The sequence below is a fragment of the Stenella coeruleoalba genome, assembly GCF_951394435.1.
Source record: "Stenella coeruleoalba genome assembly, chromosome: 2".
NCBI classification, from domain to species: Eukaryota; Metazoa; Chordata; class Mammalia; order Artiodactyla; family Delphinidae; genus Stenella; species Stenella coeruleoalba.
The window spans coordinates 116443005-116464928 of record NC_137147.1 but is presented as its reverse complement, the minus strand read 5'-3'; the positions used below and the strand labels follow the sequence as shown (position 1 = coordinate 116464928).

Here is a 21924-nt window from a genome sequence, read left to right as displayed (position 1 = left end):
TTCAGTAATCAAGGTTAACATTTCTCAATTGACTTCCTAAATATTTTTAAGAGGTCTCAGCAAAGTTCCTGAATGCTCTATTTTCTATCTTTACCTCCTGGACAAGCCATCTACCACAATGAAATTGGGTGAAAGTCCTGATTCCTTTCAGAGTCTCTTTTATTCGGCAAAAATTCAAGTTATGAATAAGCTCATTGGTGGCTCAAGTGCCTCCAAGTGAGTGGGCTCTTTTGCAGAAAGAGACTCTTACTCATCTGAATTTTCTATCTCTGCAGCCTCTAGACCTTGGGCCATTTCACGGGCTCTCCTATCGACAACTCCCCCCGCCCCCCCCAAAAGTGATTAGGGAAATGCAAAGCCAAAGTGAAGCGAAACAGATCTCTTTGCTATTTGCTAAGTAAGAAGGGCACCATCCAGCAAAGAGGAGAAGCAGATTAATAGCTGCCTTACAGCAAAAACAAATGAACACAAAATCTAATTTACAAACCTATTAGATTTGCTATGTAAGCTGTTCACAGCTGATCTGATTGTACCTCTGCCTCCAGAATTCCTGCAAGACAAAGGAAATACATTATTTATAAACCCAGCTCTTCTTTGCAAAGCCCTCTTCAGTTGCCAGGAGATCTCACAGCCCGCCTTGGAGGACTACAGAGGGACAATGAAATCTCACCTAGGCCTCTCCAGAAATGGGCAACCTCCTGGCCCAGCCACAAACCCAGGCATTTTCAAGGAAGTAGGCCTCCTAGATCCTCCCCGGCCTCTCACTTGGACATCGTTTCAATTCTCACCAAGGTTTCCACTTGAGGATTTCATTTGAGCTTTGAGACAAACTCCTTTGTCTCCTCTGGTTAAGCCCATAGGCTAGCACGCTTGAGCCTGACTAAGCACCTGCTGCAGCATGACTCAGTATTTCCTTTAGCCGGACTCATCCTTTGCCCCTGGTCTTCGCTGGCCGTCACTCACCTGTGGTAAGACGTTGTCCATCACATGATCTCCAAACTTGAGACATCAGAAGTCCAACAGAGGCAGCAAGACTGACTCAACCAGTGCCTCCAACCAAATGTGAGAATGATTTGCTTTTTGGGGGCAGGAAAAATAATATTTAATGGTGTCACTTTACCAGGGAGCAGGAGATGGGTGAGTAATGGGGTCCTTTGCGTCTTCCTCTGGAGGAAAAGGTTTTTGGAGTAAAAGCATTCTAAGGCCCTTTCCAGCCCCACCATCTCTTCAGTTCTGTCAGATTCCACTCTGGATGGGGGCCATGAAGTTTCACCCTGCTTCGCTAATCACACTGGGCCAAGGGGAGAGATGAATCCATCTGCCCCTGGTACCCAGCCCACTTTGTGCTCTGTGTGTGTTTTTTTAAAAGTTGTACGTGAGACTAATTATTTTTATTAAGTTAAATAGTTTTTTCACCATTGATTTACAGGATATGTGGTTTGAGGAGATATTTCTTCACACTTTTCTCATTTTTTTTTTGGAGAGCTATAATTTTTTTGCGATTTTATTTTAATTTTTGAATTAACTTTTATTGGAGTATAGTTGCTTTACAATGTTGTGTTAGTTTCTACTGTACAGCAAAGTGAATCAGATATATGTATACATATGTCCCCTCTTTTTTGGATTTCCTTCTCATTTAGGTCACCACAGAGCACTGAGTAGAGCTCCCCGTGCTATACAGTAGGTTCTCATTAGTTATCTATTTTATACATAGTATCAATAGTGTATATATGTCAAGCCCAATCTCCCAATTCATCCCACCCCCCTTTGCCCCACCGGTGTCCATACGTTTGTTCTCTACGTCTGTATCTCTATTTCTGCTTTGCAAATAAGATCATCTATCATTTTTTAACATCTATCATTTTTTAAAAGTTCCATCTAGCCTTTCAGTCAAGGTGTTGGCACACTCCAAAGAAATAATTAAAATCACTGCAAAAGCTGTATATTTAAAGAATCCTGTGATTTAATAAGAACTCTTTGGGGGAAGTTAATGCCTAACTCCTCACTGGTTTTAAATCTGGATTTTTCTATCTGCTTTCTTTAGGATTCACATACTTGTAGATATAACATTGTGTGTGTGTGCGCACGCGTGTGTCTTTTCCTGATAGACTGAAATGTCCTTTCAACGTTATTTGGCAACAGGAAATATTCTGCCTCTTAGCTGGATGACCAGGCAACAGGACGTGTGCTATGACTCACCCAGTGCCTCATCTCAGGTCTCCCTTCAGGTCTCAAATTTCATTACACACAGTCTAATTCTTAATTACACAGAGTATCATTGGTTCTTCACATTTAAATCAATGCGTAATATCTCTTTTTTGTCTCTCTTCATTTACCCTTGGGATGGCGGCTTTCTCACACATCTAATCCAAGGGTCTGGGAATACCTGGCCATCTCTGGCCTGTAGCCATAATCTACTTAGGTCGGCGCCCAAGGGCTTTCCTGGGCCCGCTGCTGTCCACATGACACTGACCTTTCACATGTCCTGACCCTGACCCCAGTCCTCAAAATCAGCACTCCTTGGGGGAGGGAAGACTTGCTGGGCCAGATATTAAGTCAAGTAAGTAATTAAAAGTGTGGTCTTAGCTCAATACTAATGAAAGGTTATTGGAACAAAAAAGATTGTCTAGAAATGCTGCACATGAGAATTGATGTATGATTTTTAAAAATCATTATCAACGAGAAATTCAATAAATGGTTTGAAGTAGTTGATTAATAATCTGGAGGTGAGTTGGAGGGAAATCATGTAAGTGTTCCCTGACTTATAAATTTCAAGTGGATTTAACTAGTGTTTCTCAGACTTTAGTAATTCTCATATTCCTATCAGCAGTTTGCCATATTTTGTTTATCACCCATACTACTATCTATTAAGTTTTTAAATGGACTCATCTTTTAAAAACTTCTTAACCTACACAACACCATCCGTGAAAATATGGGTTCGATGTCATGATTATATACTCATTTGAAAAGAACACAAAACCATTACTACAAAAATATTTACCAGTGGAATTCCTAAAATCATCTTACTTATTACCAAGCATACTTATAGCACCTCTGGGGAAGACTGAATTAAACAGTTAAATATTTAAAGAAGGCAACCCATACAAAGTTGGTAAGAAAATGGAAGAGGATATTTATCAAATCTTGATGAGGTGTGAGGAATATATGTGAAGGACTTTTAAAATTCAGAAGTGGAAGAAGAAATCCTAAGAGAAAATATAATTTTAAAAAAACCTTCATAAAAATTTAAAATTCTGCTTATACAAACAGCAAACCTCAACAAACTCTGCTCAGCACCTTTCTTGAAATCTGAGAGGACTCCAGGTGAGGTGAGCACTGCATCTGTGCATCTATCTGGTTTAACGCAACCAGGGGTTTGGAGAGGACTCAATGCTGAGCAACAACTTCCTCCTGCTTTCTCTTCTCCTGCCTCCAGGCCAGGTCCTGGGGAGCATCCAGTCCTGCTGACGTGGGCACCACAAACCATGCACTTTTTCATACCAGTCCTTCCTCTAACTCTGGGTTTCCCCACCTCGGCACTATTGATATTTCAATGTGGGTGTTGGGGGTTGGGCAGCTACCTGTGCATTGTAGGGTGTTCTAGCTGCATCCCTGGCCTCTACCCACTTTATGCCAGGAGCAGCCCTCCCCACACCCCCAAACTGTGACAACTAAAAGTGCCTGCAGACATTGTCAAATGTCCCCTGGGGCAGGGAGGCAAAATGGCCTCCATTTGAGAACCTCTGCTTTGATGTTTATTTTCTACCTAATGCCTCTGAGAAGATGAATCCCCTCCATCAGCCAACCCATCCCATCACCTTCCTATGCTAAACCCCAAGCCCAACACCTGTGCTTCCCCTCAAAACCATCTTAGTTTTCAATTCTCAGCCACCTTTTCCTTCTCTTCCTAAAGCATTCTATTACAGCATTTGTCACCTTTTCATATTTAATTATTTCATGGAATCACAGATGGGAGACTTGAAAGAAATTTTGTCATTGACATAGTCTAAACTCCTCCTCTTATAGTTGAAGAAACCAAGGTCTAGAGATTGGTTTCTGGTTCCGTCTTCCTCAGCTGCTCGCCACACTAGAAGGGAAGCCCCTGGATTGTGCGCATTAACCATGTCTTTTACTTTCTTTATCTGATGCTTTGACATCTGGGACCTTGCTGACTGTGGAGGGACAGCTCCTCTCAGGGTTAGCAAATTCCTAGAGATAGTAAACAACTGGCCTGGGAGTGCACCTTTCAAATACAAATCAACTAATCTAGAGCCCATACCCCTGCCACCTCCCTTAGTGGGATCTTATTCTCTGGGCCACTGTCCACCTGCCATAACACCTGGAGCTAGGTACCAGACATCTATGCATCTATCTGGTTTAATATAACGAGGGGTTACAGTTGTCCCAGACAGGTAGGACAGCTCCTATGCCCCAGAGTCTGCTGAAGTTATCCAAACTAGCCAATCTTAAGCCTGCTTACCCTGTTTCACCCTTCCTTCCTATGGAAACCACAATAAAGGCTTTTGTCCACAGTTCCCCCTCCCCTCCCTCCTAAGTGATCTGGTGCTACTTCATGTGGCCCTGCATGATGTGGTGTGCCACCCCTCTTGGAATGTGGGAGTATAAACACTACATTTTCAATGGTGGTCATCTCCTGATCTGTTGGCCTGACCATACCTAAATAATAATAAAACCTATATTAAAACAGGGGGACCCTGTTTTGTTCACCTTCCCAGCCTTGCATAGTACTTTGTCCAGCTGGGGCTCAGTGAATCAAATCTAACTTCAGTGCTAAGTGGGACTTTTCTTCCAAAGTCTTCCCTGCAGTTTGCATGCTGTGTTCACACATATTACTTATACCTGTACAAGACACAGTTTCACCTCTCAGATACCCAGAGAATGGGGCAGACGGTCATTCAAAGAAACTCAGGTTGCAGATAATTTGGCTCAAAATGAATCACATGAATTGGCAAGGGATTTTTTTTTCTAATTAGGTTTTGCCTCCATTGTTATTAAAATAAGCTTACATCCCTTGTGACTGGGGAATGCTGATACCTGCTTGGTTGAGTGACAGAGGAAGATGATCAGGTGAGAAAAATTTGCTAAAGATAATTCATCAACTTCTGAAATCATAGAAACAAAGATGCTTAGGTCATCCAAATGAGTAAATATGTGGGAAAGCTCTTTTCACACTATAAAGAACTCTATAAAACAAGGTATAATATTAGTAATAATCCCTGTCCACTTGACCCTGCCCGTTATTCTCAGCCATAGTGAGGATGGAGTCTGATTACTCCAAAGCTCTACATTTTAAGATGTCAGTCTCCTTTCCACCATGAACATAATACTCTTTCCGAGCAGTAAACTAAGACAAAAAATAAAAATAGCCTGTTTAAAAAAATAATAACAGGGACTTCCCTGGCGGTCCAGTGGTTAAGACTTTGCCTTCCAACGCAGCGGGTGCGAGTCCAATCCCTGGTCAGGGAGCTAACAAGAAGCAATATTGTAACAAATTCAATAAAGACTTTAAAAGTGGTCCACATCAAAAACATCTTAAAAAAATAATAACATGCATAGTTGGATTTGTTTTCAGTGAAAAGCAATTAGCAAACCTGAAAACTGCATTTCTGTTTAGCCTCTTCATCCAAGCCCAGTTGTTTTATAGGTAAGGTCATGTTTCAGTGTGCTGGGGTCTCATAGCTGTGTTAGAATCTCCCACATCCTTGGTTCCTCACTGAAGAGTCAGGCTCAGTAAATGAACTTTCAAGAGCTGAACGCTTTAATTAAGTGTGCGGACCCAACTTAAACAGTTGATTAGTCCTGAGAATAAAAGATTAAACTAAAACACAATTCATGAATTTGCAGATGATTCTTCCTTTACAGTTTTGGGAAGATACTGAACGTGTGCTTTCAACTTGTGCATATAAACCACTGGGGGTCCTGCCTGTTGATCCTCCAAGCACACATTATAAGGATGTGGCCCCACAAACACATGGTAGGGAGAAAAGAAGGAAAAGGATGATTTGCAGTCATTCACATGAGCAGAGCAAGGGATTCCAACAGGGTTCAAGGGTGTTTTTTTAAAGACTTTTTCTTTTTTGTGGTGAAATATACGTAACATAAAATTTCCATGTTATCCCTTTTTAAGTGTACGATTCGGTGGCATCCAATATATTCACAATATTGTGGAGCCATCGCCAGCCTTTATCTCTAGAATTTTTTCATCACCCCCAACAGAAACTCTATACCCATTAAACAATAATTCCCCAATCCCTGCTCCCCCAACCCCCTAGTACTCTATTCTATCCTATTCTTCTATCTCTGTGAATGTGCCTACTCTAGATATTTTTTGTAAGTGGGATCATACAATATTTGTCCTTTTATGCCTGGCTTCTTTGACTTAATAAAGTATTTCAGGGTTCATCCATGGAAGCCTAGCTTTGGATGTGGCCATTCTCAGGAGCTAGAATATCACAGAGACGGGGGAAGGAAAGTCCCTTCCAAAGTGTTTGTGTCTGGATCATTGAGCACCTGTGATTAGGACAGGAGCAGAAGTCCCACCAGCTGACAAGCGCTTGGGGCTCAAGAGCTCAGGGGCTCTCCTGCCCAGAGCATACTTGGCTAGGAACTTCCTGAAATTTTTGCTGGCAAATTGAGCTTTGATGTCCATTTCCTCCTCCATTTGAAGAGCTGGTCGTACTTGGCCAAGTGCTCAGATGGGCAAGGGGGCACCTGCCTTGGTTGGTCCAGTGCAGATCCAGTCACAAGGCTGGCAATGACAGTATCTTCAGTTTCCCTGGCACAGTGAGAAATATGGTGCCCCATCCTTTGGACTGGGCCAGTTTGAACTCCTGAAAAGACTCTGTCACAGGGTCTTTTTCATTCATTCTGAGCAGAAGGCAGTTGCACAGGGTCCTTGCCCATAGGCTTGGGAATACTTTTCAGGTTGGTCACTGTGCAACCATCCCCTACCACCTGGGCACCACCTCCACTAGTGGAGAACTTCCAAGCTTTACAGTCACACTGGCCTAAGGCATGTTCAGTGGATGCCACTAGGTAGTCCTTGATGAAGGACTTGTACTCATTCACCAACTCATCAGATTGATGTAATGGCTGGGGTCATCAGGAGACCCAAAGTTCAAGGTCATACTTTCCAAACTCTAAGGGTTAGATGCTGCTGCATCTGTGCCATTCACCAGGCTTTCCCATCACATTCCACAGCAACTCCAAGGCCCTGAATTCTTTAGGATATAAGTTGGCAAACTTTTCCTTAAAGGGCCAGACAGCAAATATTTTAGGCTTTGTGGGCCAAGAGGAAAAATTGAAGATCTTATGCAGATGAAGATACTTAAACAACAAAAGAGAAAACAAATTTCAACAAAGTTCTTATTGATGAAATTAAAAATATAATAGTAATGATTGAGTACATTATTTTGGGTAACAGGTCTATTAATAAGAAGAATGTAATTCTTTTTGGGGGATGAGACTTTAGTTAACTGAGGTTCAAAGTTAGTGTTCCTGTCATCATGGTAGAAAGGTGGCCCCATTCCTCTATAGAGCCTTCCCTTGCTTCTCTGAAACACTGTTACCTTCCCTCTGGTGAACTCACCGGATTGTGTCACCTGAATCTCTCTTTTGGACTTATACTCTATACACCCTAACAGTGTTGGAGAACTTGTCATATGGGGAAGCAAGTTAAGAGCACAAGCTCTGATATAAGACTCCCAGTGTCTGCATTCCAGCTGAACTAATCATTAGCTGTGTGATCTTTGACTACTGCTAACCTATCTAGAAGCTTCCATTTGTTTCCTCATCTAAAAAAATGAGTAATAGTATCTACTTCACGGAGTTTTTATAAAGATTAAGTGAGCTAATGAGTGCAGAGATTAAAACAGTGCATGACATATCATAAAGCACTTGGTATTAATGTTATACTTATTTAGACTTTTTTGCAACCCTTTAAAACTGTAAAATCGTCTCAGCTGGAGAGCCACACGGTAACAGGTAGCTGCCCTGTGAGGTAGGGTAGGCTTTGACCTGTGAGGTAGGCTTTGACCTGTGAGCCTTTGCTAATTCCTTCTCTAGGATGTTAGGAGCAAAATGCCCCTCCACAAAGCATCTCTGCCCCATTTCTGATGACATCCTTCTGGTCGAGGCAGGCTTCTGCTGCCCTGAGCATGGCTTTCCTGAAGTCACAGCTCCAACAGTGAGGATCAAAAACTCCTGTACTGTCGGCTCGTTAGCAGCGTGAAAACTACCCTGGATCACAATGAAAGCTGGCACTGGCCAGTCACTTCCGCACTGCCAGCCAGGACTCAGTGTGACGGTACAGGGGGCCCCCTCTCAGCAGCTGCGGCTTTACAGGCAGCAAACGACACTTCTGGTATGATGTTCGCACCAAATTTAGGTTTATTCCCAGTGCCACCCGTGTCTGACAGCAGTTTGTTACCCTCCTCCGGGTCCACCCACTCAGCTTCCAGCTCTTCAGGCCAGGTCTAACACCTTCACTGATGTGCTCGACAGTCTGAGACGCCTTTTCCTATTCAGCAAGTCTCATCATGGCACTGGAGCTCCTGGACCTCACAGACGCTGAAACGCTGCTGGGCATAGAGCTCCGAAGAGACCAGTGTAGGTTTCAGCCTTGACAATGGTGCTTCCATGACAATTGAGACCTCTGGCTTCTGTGGGTGTTGTAGGTGCTAACAGGAGGGTTACAGCAGCAAGCTCATGGGCTTCTGTCTTCTTATGCCCACCTCACTGAATGCTCAGCTCCTTCTTCTGCCATCCTCTCTTCCTTCACGTTAAATATTAGCTTGGTTTGATGTATCCGCTGGCTGCAATTTCAGCAAACTTTTGTTTGGTAATCAGCTTCCATCAGTGTTCAAAAAGGTACCAGCTCACTCTTGGCTCTTCCCTCTGCTCGACCTCAGAAAATATTCGTGAGAACGGAGGGCTTTGATTCCAGCCAATTTCCCCAGTCTCTTATACTAGTCATCTGCACATCAGAAAAGTAAACAAGCCACTTGGATGCCAAGCATTTCCCATAACACTTATTCCTGATCTTTTCTCTTTCTCATCATGACCAACAACCAGGCGAGAGACCATATAATTTATCATCCAGACCAAACACTTTCGCAGTAAACCGAGGCACCAGCCAGAAACGATACATGAACTGGGATGACCAACTCATGTGGTACTGGTCCTCCTCCAATCTACACTCATTTTATAAAGGAGACAGACTTTATAATACAAAGACTTCTAAGAGAATGATGCGTTCCAAATCCAGACCACTCAAAACCCCAGAAACCAACGCAGTTAAAACTCAGAGACGATACATATCTCTGCAGTTGGTTGAACTGGAGCTGGTGAAAGCTGTCAGTAGAGAAGACTTCTCCAGTAAGTAGTTCATGGCTATGGAGCCTTTTCTGAGTCCCTCCCGCCCCACTTCTGAAGACCCTTCTTTACAGTGAACCAGCGTCCCTTGACCTGCCTCGGTGTCCTGGTCACACCTGCAGCAAGGTTCTCCCTACACTCAGCTACCACTGCAGCTTCACCTAGCACGTGGCTTCGCCACCAGCCCCTAGACTGGGGCCAAGCCTAGGACAGGGTCCTGATCATCTCTGCATTACCATGAAGGGGTGGAGGTCACATATCTCCTGCACATCCAATGTGCTGCAAAGAGGACTGCTGAATGAATAGATGAGTCAAAAAAGCTGAAGCCATCCCTTCACTGTAGAGAAGAGGATTCAGCCCCCGCCGGAAGCGTGTCTCGGGGAGGAAGAAGGGAAACCCCAGCCTCACTCCCACCTCCACTGCCCACCTACCCACACCTGCCAGGAGTGCTCCAGATATAGGGCTTTCGCAGTGGCTGTTCCCTCTCCCTGGAACATTTTTCCAACAGATACCCCATGGCTCACTCCTCCCTTTCCCCCTTTTTCAAATCTTGGCTCCTATCGGACCTTCTCAGAGTGGCCTTCCCTGACCATCCCATTTAACATAGCATCTGCTGTCCTACTCCCCCCACGGTGGCCCTTCCCACTCCCATCCCCTTTTGTCTTCTCATCACCGTATCATGTACCTTGTGTACGGTCTGCCTCTGCCACAGGAGTGTAAGTTCCATGATGGAAGCACTGTGTCTATCTTGTTGACGGCTGCACCCCTAGTGCCTGGACATCATCAGAAGTCAGTGAATATTTACAAGTAGAAGGAGTCTGCCTCCTCCTGTCCTTTGTTACAAGAAGCCAGCTGTCCTCTTATCCAAACCCAGGACCTCCACCTGTGTTTGGAATTGCATCCTTTCCTGCCTTTGGCGATTCTTATTCCATCAACTACTTCTTCTCTCTTCCCCATATAGTTAAAGCTTCATTTCAGTTGCATACTAATTCTGGTCTTTATCTTGGACCTTGTATATGCCAGACTCTGTCCTACAAATTTTATATTACTTCATTTAAGCCTGACAGTAGCCCGAGAATGTAGAAATGATGATCCATTTCTACCTGAGAGGAAACAGAGGCACAGAGAAGGGGAAAATCCTGCCCGGGGCCACACAACTACTAAGAAGGGATGTCAGGATTTGAACCCAGCAGGCTGGCTCAGACCAGCGCCTTATGACTCTGCCATGTTGCTGGCTCATCCCCACTAGCATTTACATATATGTTTGCTTTTCTCATCTTCAATAAACGACCCAACTTTCCTTCCATACACCCCTCAGCTACTTCTCTGTCTCTTTCCAGCACTTTGCAAACTTCTACACTGTCTGCGATTCCTTGCTCCACCCTCTCCCCCCTACCACTCCATTCTGGTTCATGTCCCCAACACTCTATCAAAAGCACTCTTGTATGAACACCTTGTGATGGGCATGTCTGTCCCCATCTTATTTGAACTCTGTCAACGTTTGGTGGCACGTCCTCCTTCCTGGATAAGTAAAGTCGGGACTTCCTGGTTCTGGCCACAGCGTGGCCCTGGACAAACCTTCTCCCGCTGGAGGAAATAAGCTACTGGGAAGGGTCATGATAAACGATCCCAAGTGAAGAGAAGGGTTAGAGTCCTCAGGGCATCTTTAAGATTCCTTCTGGCTCTGAAAATCCATTATTTTAAATCACAATCCTCTCAACACTTTAAGGTTCCATTAATAACGACATAAAAACCCTCCTTGATTCTTTCTGTTCCCCTAACAGAGGGTGCCCCCCAATTAAAAAAATCTCAATTTTTCTCTATATTCACACGCAACAAGATTTTGTCCAGCATTACTTTCTATCAAAATATAGAAAATATTTTTCTTACAAAATATTAGTTTTATAAAATTTTCAGATAAAAAATATGGTTGAATATTTTTGTCAACATCTTCCTGCCCCCACCAAAATTTACTCCCCAAGAGCGATGGCTTCATTATTCCAGGTGACAATCCCAGTCCCAGACGTACATGTTAACAAAACACATCCTTAGGAAGGGGATGTGGATTCCAAGAGAACAGTGAAAAGTATTAATAACTTCATTTGCTTGAGCTCCACCCTGTGCCAGGCACTGTACCAGTGGCATGTTAATTTTCATATTTTGGTTTTAGAAATAGGACATGCAGGCTCAAAAAGTTTAAGTGATTTGCCCAGGGTCACCCCCAGCAAATAAACTGTCAGAGCAGGGATTCAGTTTGCATATAGTCCAACCACATGTGCCTGCAGAACACTGGCTCCTGCACCCTGCCCTTCACCTGCTGCATGTAAGAATTTAATACACAGTCAAAGAGATGCCAGAGACTTAAGAGGAAGCAAAGGTTACTCAACAAGTAGTTGCGAGACACTTGGTGAGCTAACTGGGAAAATATTCAAGTCAGATTCTCCACTGGCACCACACCAATAAGGACAAAATGTGATCTAGCCATTAAAAACTACGCTTAGGAAGAGTTTTATATGAAAATTCATTCAATCCTGTTTTAGTCCATTTGGGCAGCTAGAACATAATACCGTAGTCTGGGGAGCTTATAAACAACACCAATTGATTGCTCACAGTTCTGGAGGCTGGAAGTCTGAGGTCAGGGTGCCAGCATGGCCAGATGAGGGCCCTCTTCTAGGTCACAGACGTCTTTTATCCTCACATGGCGGAAGGGGTGAGGGGTCTCTCTGAAGCCTCTTCTATAAGGGCACTAACCCCATTCATGAGGCCTCCACCCTCATGACCTAATCACCCCCAAAGGCCCCATCTCCAAATACCATCACATTGGGCATTAGGATTCCAACATGTGAATTTGCGGGGTGGAGGACACAAACATTCAAACCGTAGCACTTCCACTGGCCCGTCACTTAGCGTCCACTATTGACAGTTGCTGCGGCCTCCTGCTGCAGACACAGTGTTAGCCTTGGCTGTCGTTTTCCGTTTTTTTATTGTATTAGAAATATACCACTGCAGAACCTTAACGGAGAGGTTGGCAGCCCTGAAAACTTCTCATTTCATTCATGTCACACGGCGTGGATAAATCCGTGCTCTTTAAAGAGAAGCAGAACGTCTGTCCGACGGGCCGTGCTCTGCTCTTGAACCCGCCTCGCTGGGACTTGAAAGCTCTCTGCCTTAAGCCGGCCTTTCTTCCCTCCCCTTTGTTCACTTCTTGACAGACCTGCATTCAGAGAGGCCGTGTCCCTATTAACACAGCTGCAGCCTTTTCCTGAGAAAACCCCTGGAGGGCACCTGGGTTGGGGACGACTTTAAAGTCACTTTTCTTCTGGGTGTTTGATATGTCTTGTCCCCTTCCCTACTCTGCGGGACCTGGATAAATGCGGCTCCCCCCCGACAGCCGACACCACTCAGGGAATGTTGCCATCACCTGGAAGGAGGACGGCGGGACCGTCAGTAAGGGTGCTGGAGTTCTGGTTCCCAACGTGCTCTAGCTTTGCAGCCCTTGGCCTCTCGAGGTCTTGAGGTCCTTCTCTGCAAAGCGGGGTCCTGTGGTGGGATTAAAGCAAGAAGCTCCGGGCAGACGTGCATGTCAGTTGCAGTGTTGTTATTGAAGGCGATGGCTGCTGCCTTCGGGGTCAGAAGAAACCACTGCTGCGTGTGGACTCTGCTGAGGCCCCTCAGATCAGCTGTCCTCAGGGAAGCTGCCTTCCAACAGCATGGTCCATTAGGGAGAAATCAGGAGCGGCGGATGGAAGAAAATGGAATGTGTTATCTGTGGCAGGACTGTGATTCTCACCGCTGCTGCTGCTCTGTCGGATGGCTCTGCGGCCGTCCAGTGGGGAGATCTGCCCGAGATTAAATTAGTGCACTTTCTTTTCTTCAGCAAAGAAGTGCTCAGCTAACTAGCACGAGAGGCACATCTGACAGTCATATTGCCAAGACCTGGGTGTGGTCCATCCACCAGCCACGGGGCTGTGCCGGATGGAGCCCCAGTGGGACCCACAGGGTGTGGCCTGGTCCCTGAGTGGGTTGACGACACAACAGTTCTCCTGAACGAGACCCTGAAATGTCCCTTAGGTCCTAGATTCCCTCCTCCTTCATCAAGTGTCAACACTCCTCCAGGTTTTCCTTCAAACTCTTCCCTGCTGCTCCCTCCCAGGCCTTCCTCCTAGGCCCTTCCCCTAGATGTCAGGGTTGCTCAGAGCCCACCCTTAGCCCTTGAGAAGCCCCGGCTTCGACTGTTCATCTATATGCCCACAACTCCTGATGCACTTTCAGGTTCCAGAATCACAGAACAGCCTAGTCACCGCCACACAGTCCTCAGACCTGACCGGCACTCACACCCCCAACCTGCTCTCCCCCAGGTTTCCCTCAGGGAATGGTACCCACCCAGTCATGCAGAGTGCTGTGGACACTCCCCATCCTCTCTCACCAGGTTTCCCCAAGATCACCCAGCCTTCAGACTCTCCCACCTGAGGACAGCAGGTGCCTTCCCTCAGGTTCCCCGCCATGGTTTCTCTCTTACCTCCCTGTCCGCAGAGAGTCATCCTTTGCCAAACGCTCCCACGTGGGACCCGGATTTCCAAAATGCAAAGTGCAACACGGCGCTTCCTCCTTGAAGTGGGTTCCCTCACCGAGCCCCATTGCTTTCAAAATAAAGTTCGGGTTCCTTAGCATAGCACAGAAGACTCTGAGTCAGTCCTCATCTTCACTTTCTCACACATCCACCTGCTAACTCCACCAAGCAATGGGCAGTTTCCAGAACGTGTGAGTCAGATCATAAGATTGTGCCTTTGAACGTTATCCTCTCTCTCCAGAACCCTTTATTCTGTTTTCCATTTTCTTAATTCAGAGTTTATGACTTGCCAGCCCCAGGTCGTATCTGGCCTGGGGAGCTTGCACAATGTTAAATCTTTTAGGATTAAGAGGCCAATGGTAAAAACTCAAGGGATTAGTCATTATAAAATATCTTAAGTTTTGGCTTCTTTTGAACAATCAGAACCCTGAACCATAGTAACTGGTGGAGATGAGAAGCAGCTGTGCCTCACTTTGGGGGCGGGGTATAAACTATATTTTCCCACAGTCCACATCACTCCTTACTGTCTTACACTGTACTGTTTCACTTATTTATGTGACCTGCCTAGACCTTGAAGGCATTTGAGTTTGAGATCCCTAGACCCACTCCTACTCAGGTAGCAAAACTCAGCTCATGTCACCTTCTCCATGACCTTCCCTGACTCAGAAGCCCCACTTATGCCAGGTACAGCAACGCTACGGGACCTGAGGGTGTATAGGAAGTGGCAGGGAGTACTAGTTCCTTGCTCCCTTTCAATGACAACTGACAAGATGCTTATTGATAAAATCAACCAGAGCAGAAGAGGAACACCCAGAGGCACCATCATCCCCACCTCACACACAATATTCAGAAGACAAAAGTTCTGGAAAAGAAAATTTGGGAGCTCCATTCTCCCTATGATGTGGCACAAGGCTGCTTTCTTGGACTTGCTGATTGAATCACTAACTGATAGACTAGTAATGGAAAGCCAGTCCTGGCTCTGGAGGGATACTCAGCCCTAACGCCTCAGGTGTGAGCTGTGGTCTCCATCCCCACTCCCCAGCGCATGTTCTGTGGGAGTCCAAGGCTCTGGGGAGGAACTGGGGGGGGGGTTCTGCCCTTTGGGTCCCCCTTGTGAGCTGCTTTCTGATTGCCTTTGAGAAAAGCCCCGAGACAGTGCTCAGGGTGGAGGAAATGAACTCCAGCCCTGTTGCTTCAGGGCACGGAAAGTGACATCAGCCAACAAACATCACTGCAGCTGGTAGCAGGTGGGGGGTGGGATGCGGATGGGCATAGGGAAGATGCTGGCACCCAAGGCTGTGTCCAGGTTGATGCTAGAATCGGGTGTCTGAATGGGGACTTGAGACATCTGCTCAGACGAATAGTGGAGAAGCGACCGTGACCAGAGTTAACACTGACTAGGCACTTACCACGGGGCAGACACAGACCAAACCCTCACTGTGGATTTTCTCCTTTTGTCCCTATCGCAGCCCTAAGAGGTGGGCCTTTTTATGACTCCCATTTTGTTTAGGGATGTTAAGCATCATATCCAAGGGTTTACAGGGAAGAGGGAGCTGGGGCAGGATTTGAACGTGGCTCTGTCTGACGGATTATCTCCAAATCAGGAACTTGGTGCAAGAGGTTGGGGTGGAGTGGTGGTGAAAGTCTGAGCTCAGTCAGAACCGGGGCATGCTGTAACGGGAGCAAACCCAGAAGAGAAGCCAGAGAGCAGGGCCAGACGGGCATCGTACCTGGGACTCTACGCCTGACTCCAGACATGCCCGCAACTCCAGCTGCCACAGCTGAGAGGAGGAGGTGTGAAGCCATGTCAGGACAAGCGGAGTGTACGAGTGACCCGGGGTTGTTCCATACTCCTTGATTCCCACCCCTCATTCTAGGAGACTTTGACCTTAACACTTTGAATATTTCCAGCAGCTCTGGACAGGAAGTTCAGGCTGTGCAGAAGGCTGGGAACCTGGTTCCTGTTCTAAAGAAGTACAAAGGAGAGGAACAAAGATGGGTTAACAGGAAGCCCCCCTCCTTTGATTTTCCTCTTGCCCTAAGCATCAGGCCAGACATCCAGGGTGGGCTGGGGCCTGAGGCGGCATCACACTCACAGGCCTGCCTACCTCCAAGGTCTGGGCTGGTGGCTCTGGACGGTGCCCAGGGGACAGTGGCCCAAGTTGTCACTAAGGGCTCTGCATCTGGGGGCTGCTTCAGAGCCTCACCCTCTTTCCATTTCTCCTGCCATCACATTCCTGTAGAAAGTGCCAGGGGAGAAGGCTAGGGTGAAGGGGGACACCCCGGCCCCTCCTTGAGGTTTAGAATAATCAAGAGGCAAAGAGAATTCTCTACCTCCCGACTGACAGGTGGACAGGAAATTTAACCCTTTTTTTTTTCTAGATAGTAGAACACCTGCACGTGCTTTGCACGGGCACATTCAGAACCAGGTGATGCTGTGGGCGGGAGCAGGGAGAGGATACACAGAGCCTACCCATCCCCTGGCAGAGGGGATGGGAGAAAGCGATCTAGCCTCTTGTTTTCTTGATGGAAATGCCTCTTTCATCCAACACTGTCGTTAACATGGGCTTTGGTTAGATCCCTAACTCCACCCTCACTAGCGGAATATGGAGAACGGAGCTTCCTCACCTCTTAAAATGAGTAAACCATGAAGAGTAAAAGAGATAATGATGACGTATAAACAGCTTGCCAGATGCTATTTTAAATTTTATTTTTATTGTTGTTCCTATTAAACTTTTCTGAGAAGAGAGAGTAGGTCATAGCTGAATTCTTCTTCCTTCTCTTCTTTTTGTTCTAATTAACGTGCATGATGGGCCCCGGGCTGGGCTCTGGGGTCACAATGGGGGATGGAGACAGTCTCCTGTCTGAAGGTGCTTAAAATTGAAATCTGGAGACAAGAAACACTCACACACATACACATACAGGAAACACTGCAGCAAAGGAACAGAATCATAACCGCCCATCCATACACTGGGTGATGCTAAGAAGAAACGAGGAGAAGCAGTGATTAGAGACTGAGGGTATACTTGGGAGCAGGCAGGGAAGAGCTGTTTGGGGGGTGGCATTTTGTCAGAACCCCAGAATACGAGGAGGGCAGCCTCGAAAGGGCTGTGGGAAGAGCATCAGGCAGAGGGGTCTGCACAAGCCATGGTCCCAAAGCAAGAGGAGCCTGATGGGTGAATGGATCCCAATCTTCCCTCATGTAAAATTCATGTTGTTTCTGGGCCCTCCTCGCCCCAGAAGATGGTCTCTGAATCTTCATATCCGCCTATGTTTATTGGTCCCATTTTCTCCTCAAGATTGTGACTTTCTCATATAACCTCTCCCTCTTTCCTTCTCTCCCCTCATTGCTTCTTTACCTTATTTTTACAAATACACTTTTTTAATTTTAAAAATATTCTTCTTCTGCCTGGTCCTGCTCTCGACCTGCTTCTCTTTGCCTCTCAAACCTCTAGCAAGGCCAGACTGTAATCATGGCCCCCTTTTATCAGGGACCTCTCTGAAATCTCGCATCACCTCACCACACCAAGGAAAGAGGTCTCTCAACTGTCACCCAGAGCCCGCTGATGCCCCAGCCAGTGGCCCTGGAGCATCCTCATCCCATGCGCCCTTCCACTGGGGGCGCTTGCCCCCCCTTGGTCACAGCTTTGGTCTCTCGGTTCTCCCCTCACTTCTTTGTCCTTCTCCATGCCCTTTGCTCCCTTGGTTCCTCCTTCCAACTCTCTAAATGAGGGCAAAGACCGAAGCTTAATCCTGGGGTCTCTGCTATGTTAAAGACGGCTACACTCATGGCTTCAACCGTCTCCCTCCAAATGGCTTCTGATCTCCATCTCAGCTCTGACCTCTCTCTGAAATATTATTCACTTACATATTGGTTACAGTTGCCCACCATCCAGGTGACTATGGACAAGTCCCTTCCCATCTTGGGGTGTCATCGCTGTACCTGGAAAATACAGGGGAATGGGCTGGCTGGCCTCTTTTGTACCTACACTTCAATAATTGGTGATTCAATGATTTTTAAATGTCTTCATTCCTACGCAGATGAACTCTATCCTGTTAAAATCATCATGTTTAAAGTCAAACTCACCATTGGACCTTAAGGCACAGCTTTCCCTCTGGATTCCAATACCCACAGTGGGCTTGGCCATCACTGACCATCCCAGAGTATTGTCATTTCTCCTCTGTAACCAAGACTCCCTAGCTCTCTCTTCCTTTCCATTTGTAGCCCCTACCCCCCAGCCCAGACCCTCCATGCTGCTCCTATAGATGACCTGGGTGGTCTCCCTAGCTTCTGCCCCTTCCAGCAACATACAGTCTACACATTCCTGTTCAAAACATTTCAAGGGTCTCAATTGTTCACAGCAGCTCCTCTTCAGCTTTGTGGAATCCTTTAAAATGTATGGATCCTCTGCCCAGAGAAATGCCTAAGATTTCAAGAGGTGCATGGATCTCCTAAAACCCATCACAGACTCTTTAGAGGTCTTTGGACCCCAGATTAGACCAAAGCAACCCCCCAAAGAATCAAGTGTGAGTTCCTCAGCTCCTGACAGCCTGGCTCTGCACCCCCTGTCCTATCGTATTTTCCTCCACCCTCAGGTCGTCCCGAAGCCCCCCACTCCAGCCAAGCCCCAAAGGCAGGAACAGCTCTTTGATGTGCACTTGAACCTTCTTTGTCTCAGGCCATTCTCCCCATCTGGATCATCAATTTCATTCTTCTTCCAGCTAAGTCTTGGGCCATTCCTTCAAGTTCCCACCCTGATCCCACCTCGTCTAGAAAATGTTTCTCTTGCCACCGCCCTTTGTGGGGACTCCCTCTTTGGAGCTCCTACAGATCTGAATCATCATCACTAGGAGCACAAGATTGTCAGTTTTTGCTTCTGTGACATGGCAGGGCTCACCACTGAGGACAGGGACGCTTACTAGGTTGAGATGCTTGCTGGTGATAATGAATCTTCCTGATAACTGAAGGAAGAAGGCTTCCGAAATCCTCCAATTGAGCTATGACTGATGCCAGCTTTTCTATATTTTATTACATACACTCTCACATGCTTTTCTAAAATGTGGTACATTGAGCATAATTTATCAGGAACACCCATCCTGCTGTAATAGAATGATTCTCCAAGTGGTACTGAGAGGCGGGGAATAAAGATGCTGCTGAGCCTGCCTTGCCAGTTCATCAGGAGGCTTCGTTGAGATGTGAAAGCATCCACTGCGATGCCTGGCATGTGGCAGACCCTCAGTGTGTAAGTTTGCCTTCCACCTCCCTTAGAGTGGCTTTTTCCCCTTTTAAATGTAGAGCAGGTGGTAGGTGAAAATAGCTCAGCACCTACTTATTGCCCTTCTCTAAGATTTCAGGGCAAGGAATTTAGAGGCATAGAAAAAGGATTAGCTATTTCCAGTGAGTCTGGACTCACTCAACAGGGAAGGTATCCAGCGGTGATGCTTTGCAGCTAGAGAAGACCTGTGGGGTTGTTGAACCTCATTTACAGATGGGGAAATTGAGGCCCTGAGAGCTTAGGGACTGCCCTTGAGGTGGCAGATCTCCCAGCTCTCACTCACCCCAGACATGTTTCTCATCCTCACACAGGACGATGTGTGATGCACATTCCTGTTCACAACATTTCAAGGGTCTCAACTGTTCATAGCAGCTCCTCTTCAGCTTTGTGGTATCCTTTGAGAATCCTTTAAAATGTATGGGGTCCTTCCCTGGTGGCTCAGTGGTTGGGAGTCTGCCTGCCAATGCAGGGGACAAGGGTTCGATCCCTGGTCTGGGAGGATCCCACATGCCGTGGAGTGGCTGGGCCCGTGCGCCATAACTGCTGAGCCTGTGCTCCAGAGCCCGCGAGCCACTACCGAAGCCCGTGCTGCCTAGAGCCTGTGCTCCGCAACGAGAAGCCACCGCAATAAGAAGCCCACTCACTGCAGCCAAGAGCGGCCCCCTCTCGCCACAACTAGAGAAAGCCCACGTGCAGCAATGAAGCCCAACACAGTCAAAAATAAATAAATAAATATTTAAAAATGTATGGATCCTCTGGCCAGAGAAATGCCTAAACTTTCAAGAGTTTCTCCTCCATCAGACCACAAACTCCTCAAGCACTTTTTCTGTGCTGGGTTCATCTTCGCCTGTCACCAGCATCTCACACAGGGCTTGGGAGCCCTTGTGTGTGACGAATCAGATGCATTTTGCTCACACAGCTTTGTGATGACCACACCAGACTCGTGGTAACAGTCACGGAAACCAGGTACCAGGGAGCCTTCCTGCGGCTTTTCTCCAGGGGCACTGGGATGCCTTGTAAGGCGGCTGTTTCTGCACCTAGTTGGGAACAGACTGACTTTTCCAGCAGACTTGGCCCCTGGCAGAGAGTGTGCTGGTTACACTAAGTGCTGTACTTGAGATATAGTCATTGAGCATTTACTGGGCGACTTGCCCTGGGTATACGGAGATGAACAGGCTAGAAATGGATCTTTCCCTCATGGAGAACCATCTTGTGGAAGATGAAAAAAAGAAGAACAGAAGTAAATATACCATCACCTGGTCCAGGCAGAACAACCCTCTCCAGTGGCTAATCTCCACCTATTTCCAAGACAGAAAATAAAAACAACGCTACACAATGGGAATCTGATGAAGACCCCAAACCCAAAAGTCAACACGGTTTGCTTTATTTTATCTCAATTGATCTCAACTCTCAAATATTCCAGCTTCAAAAGGTAAGATTAGGTACCATTAAGCCAGCCAGACCAGCAATGATTTAAAAACCCTCCTTGATACTACAGGATGGAGGAGGTTGCAGACCCTTATTAATCTCTTTGTTATCAGCACGATCTCAGCCTGCCAGGAGCCAGCGCACCTGATTCCCAATTCTGGCCACATCCACATCCCTCCGGTCCTCTGGCTTCTGTGTACCAGGCCATGGAGCTTGTATATAGCACCATGAATTACCCTGTTAAGAAACCTTTAACAGTGGGCTGGTCTTTTCTCCAAGGAATCAGGGAAAAGGAAAAGTGCGTTTCATCTATAACCAAGACGGAACTCAATGGATTTCAAATCAGACAATCATGTGGGAGCTGATATAAACCATCGTATTTTCTCTCCTTTGGCCACGGAAAGGAATATATAAATGATTGCAGAATGTAGGTGGCAGGAGCTGTTCTGAGCTTCTCTCTGGAACTAACTCCCTCCTTCCTGCCCTCCCTCCTTTCCTTCCTTTATTCTCCAAACCAGCACTTACTCTCTGCCAGGCACTGTGCAAGGGGCTGAAAGTACAACGCAGCACAGATGTGAAATGGTTCTAGCCCTCCTAAAGCTACAATCTACCAGGCAGGAAAGGCACCATGCAAGAAATATGAACCGTGAGGAGGAAAATATAGAGGGCGCCGGGAGACTCTAAGACGGGAGTCTCACCTAGTGGTGTTTCTGGGAGTTGGTGGCAGGGCTCAATCATCCTTGCCTTTTGAGTCATCCACAAGGTTGTTTCATCGGAGAATTCTTTTTTTGAGCACTGGGCAATTTCCCAGATACAATGAGAAATCGTATCTGTAACTAGGTACTTTTTTGGAAGATTAACTCACTTACTCTCTATAGAAGTTTTACAAGGACTTGTGGCGGCTTTGCTGCCAAGGGGGCAGATAATGGTCACAGAGAGAAGTAAAGCAGCCACATCATCACAGCATCGACTTCAGTCATTTTTGGGGTCTACCTTTACGTGTTTTGCTAATCCCACTTTATTGACTTAATAGTTTTCTTTAAATCGACTCACTTAAAAACTTAAATGAATTATCATCAAAGGAACCTTTATATCATTACCATAAATAGAATACCAATATCCCTTGCCCTAAATAGAAAGTAATGGCAAAAATAAATACAATTAAATTCTTGGCTTCCAGCCTGCCCAGAGGCTGTCTTTATCTGAAGTAGCAGATTGGTTTTAAAAGGCTCCCCTCTACTTGCCTTCGATAGCCCC

At 46.3% G+C, this 21924-nt stretch overlaps 1 protein-coding gene across 2 annotated transcripts in view; it reads right to left on the bottom strand.

Annotated features, from left to right (window-relative positions):
* Positions 1-21924, bottom strand: part of ST8SIA2 (ST8 alpha-N-acetyl-neuraminide alpha-2,8-sialyltransferase 2) — a gene marked incomplete at its 5' end in the record, with an annotated part of 58281 nt that overhangs the window by 24148 nt on the left and 12209 nt on the right. Inside the window, one exon of one of the 2 annotated variants that reach the window (XM_079914944.1) lies at positions 488-550. The exons of the other annotated variant lie outside the window; for it this stretch is intronic. Coding sequence (XP_079771070.1) covers positions 488-550 — 63 coding nt within the window. The remainder of the gene's footprint in view (positions 1-487; positions 551-21924) is intronic. 2 annotated transcript variants of the gene reach the window in all.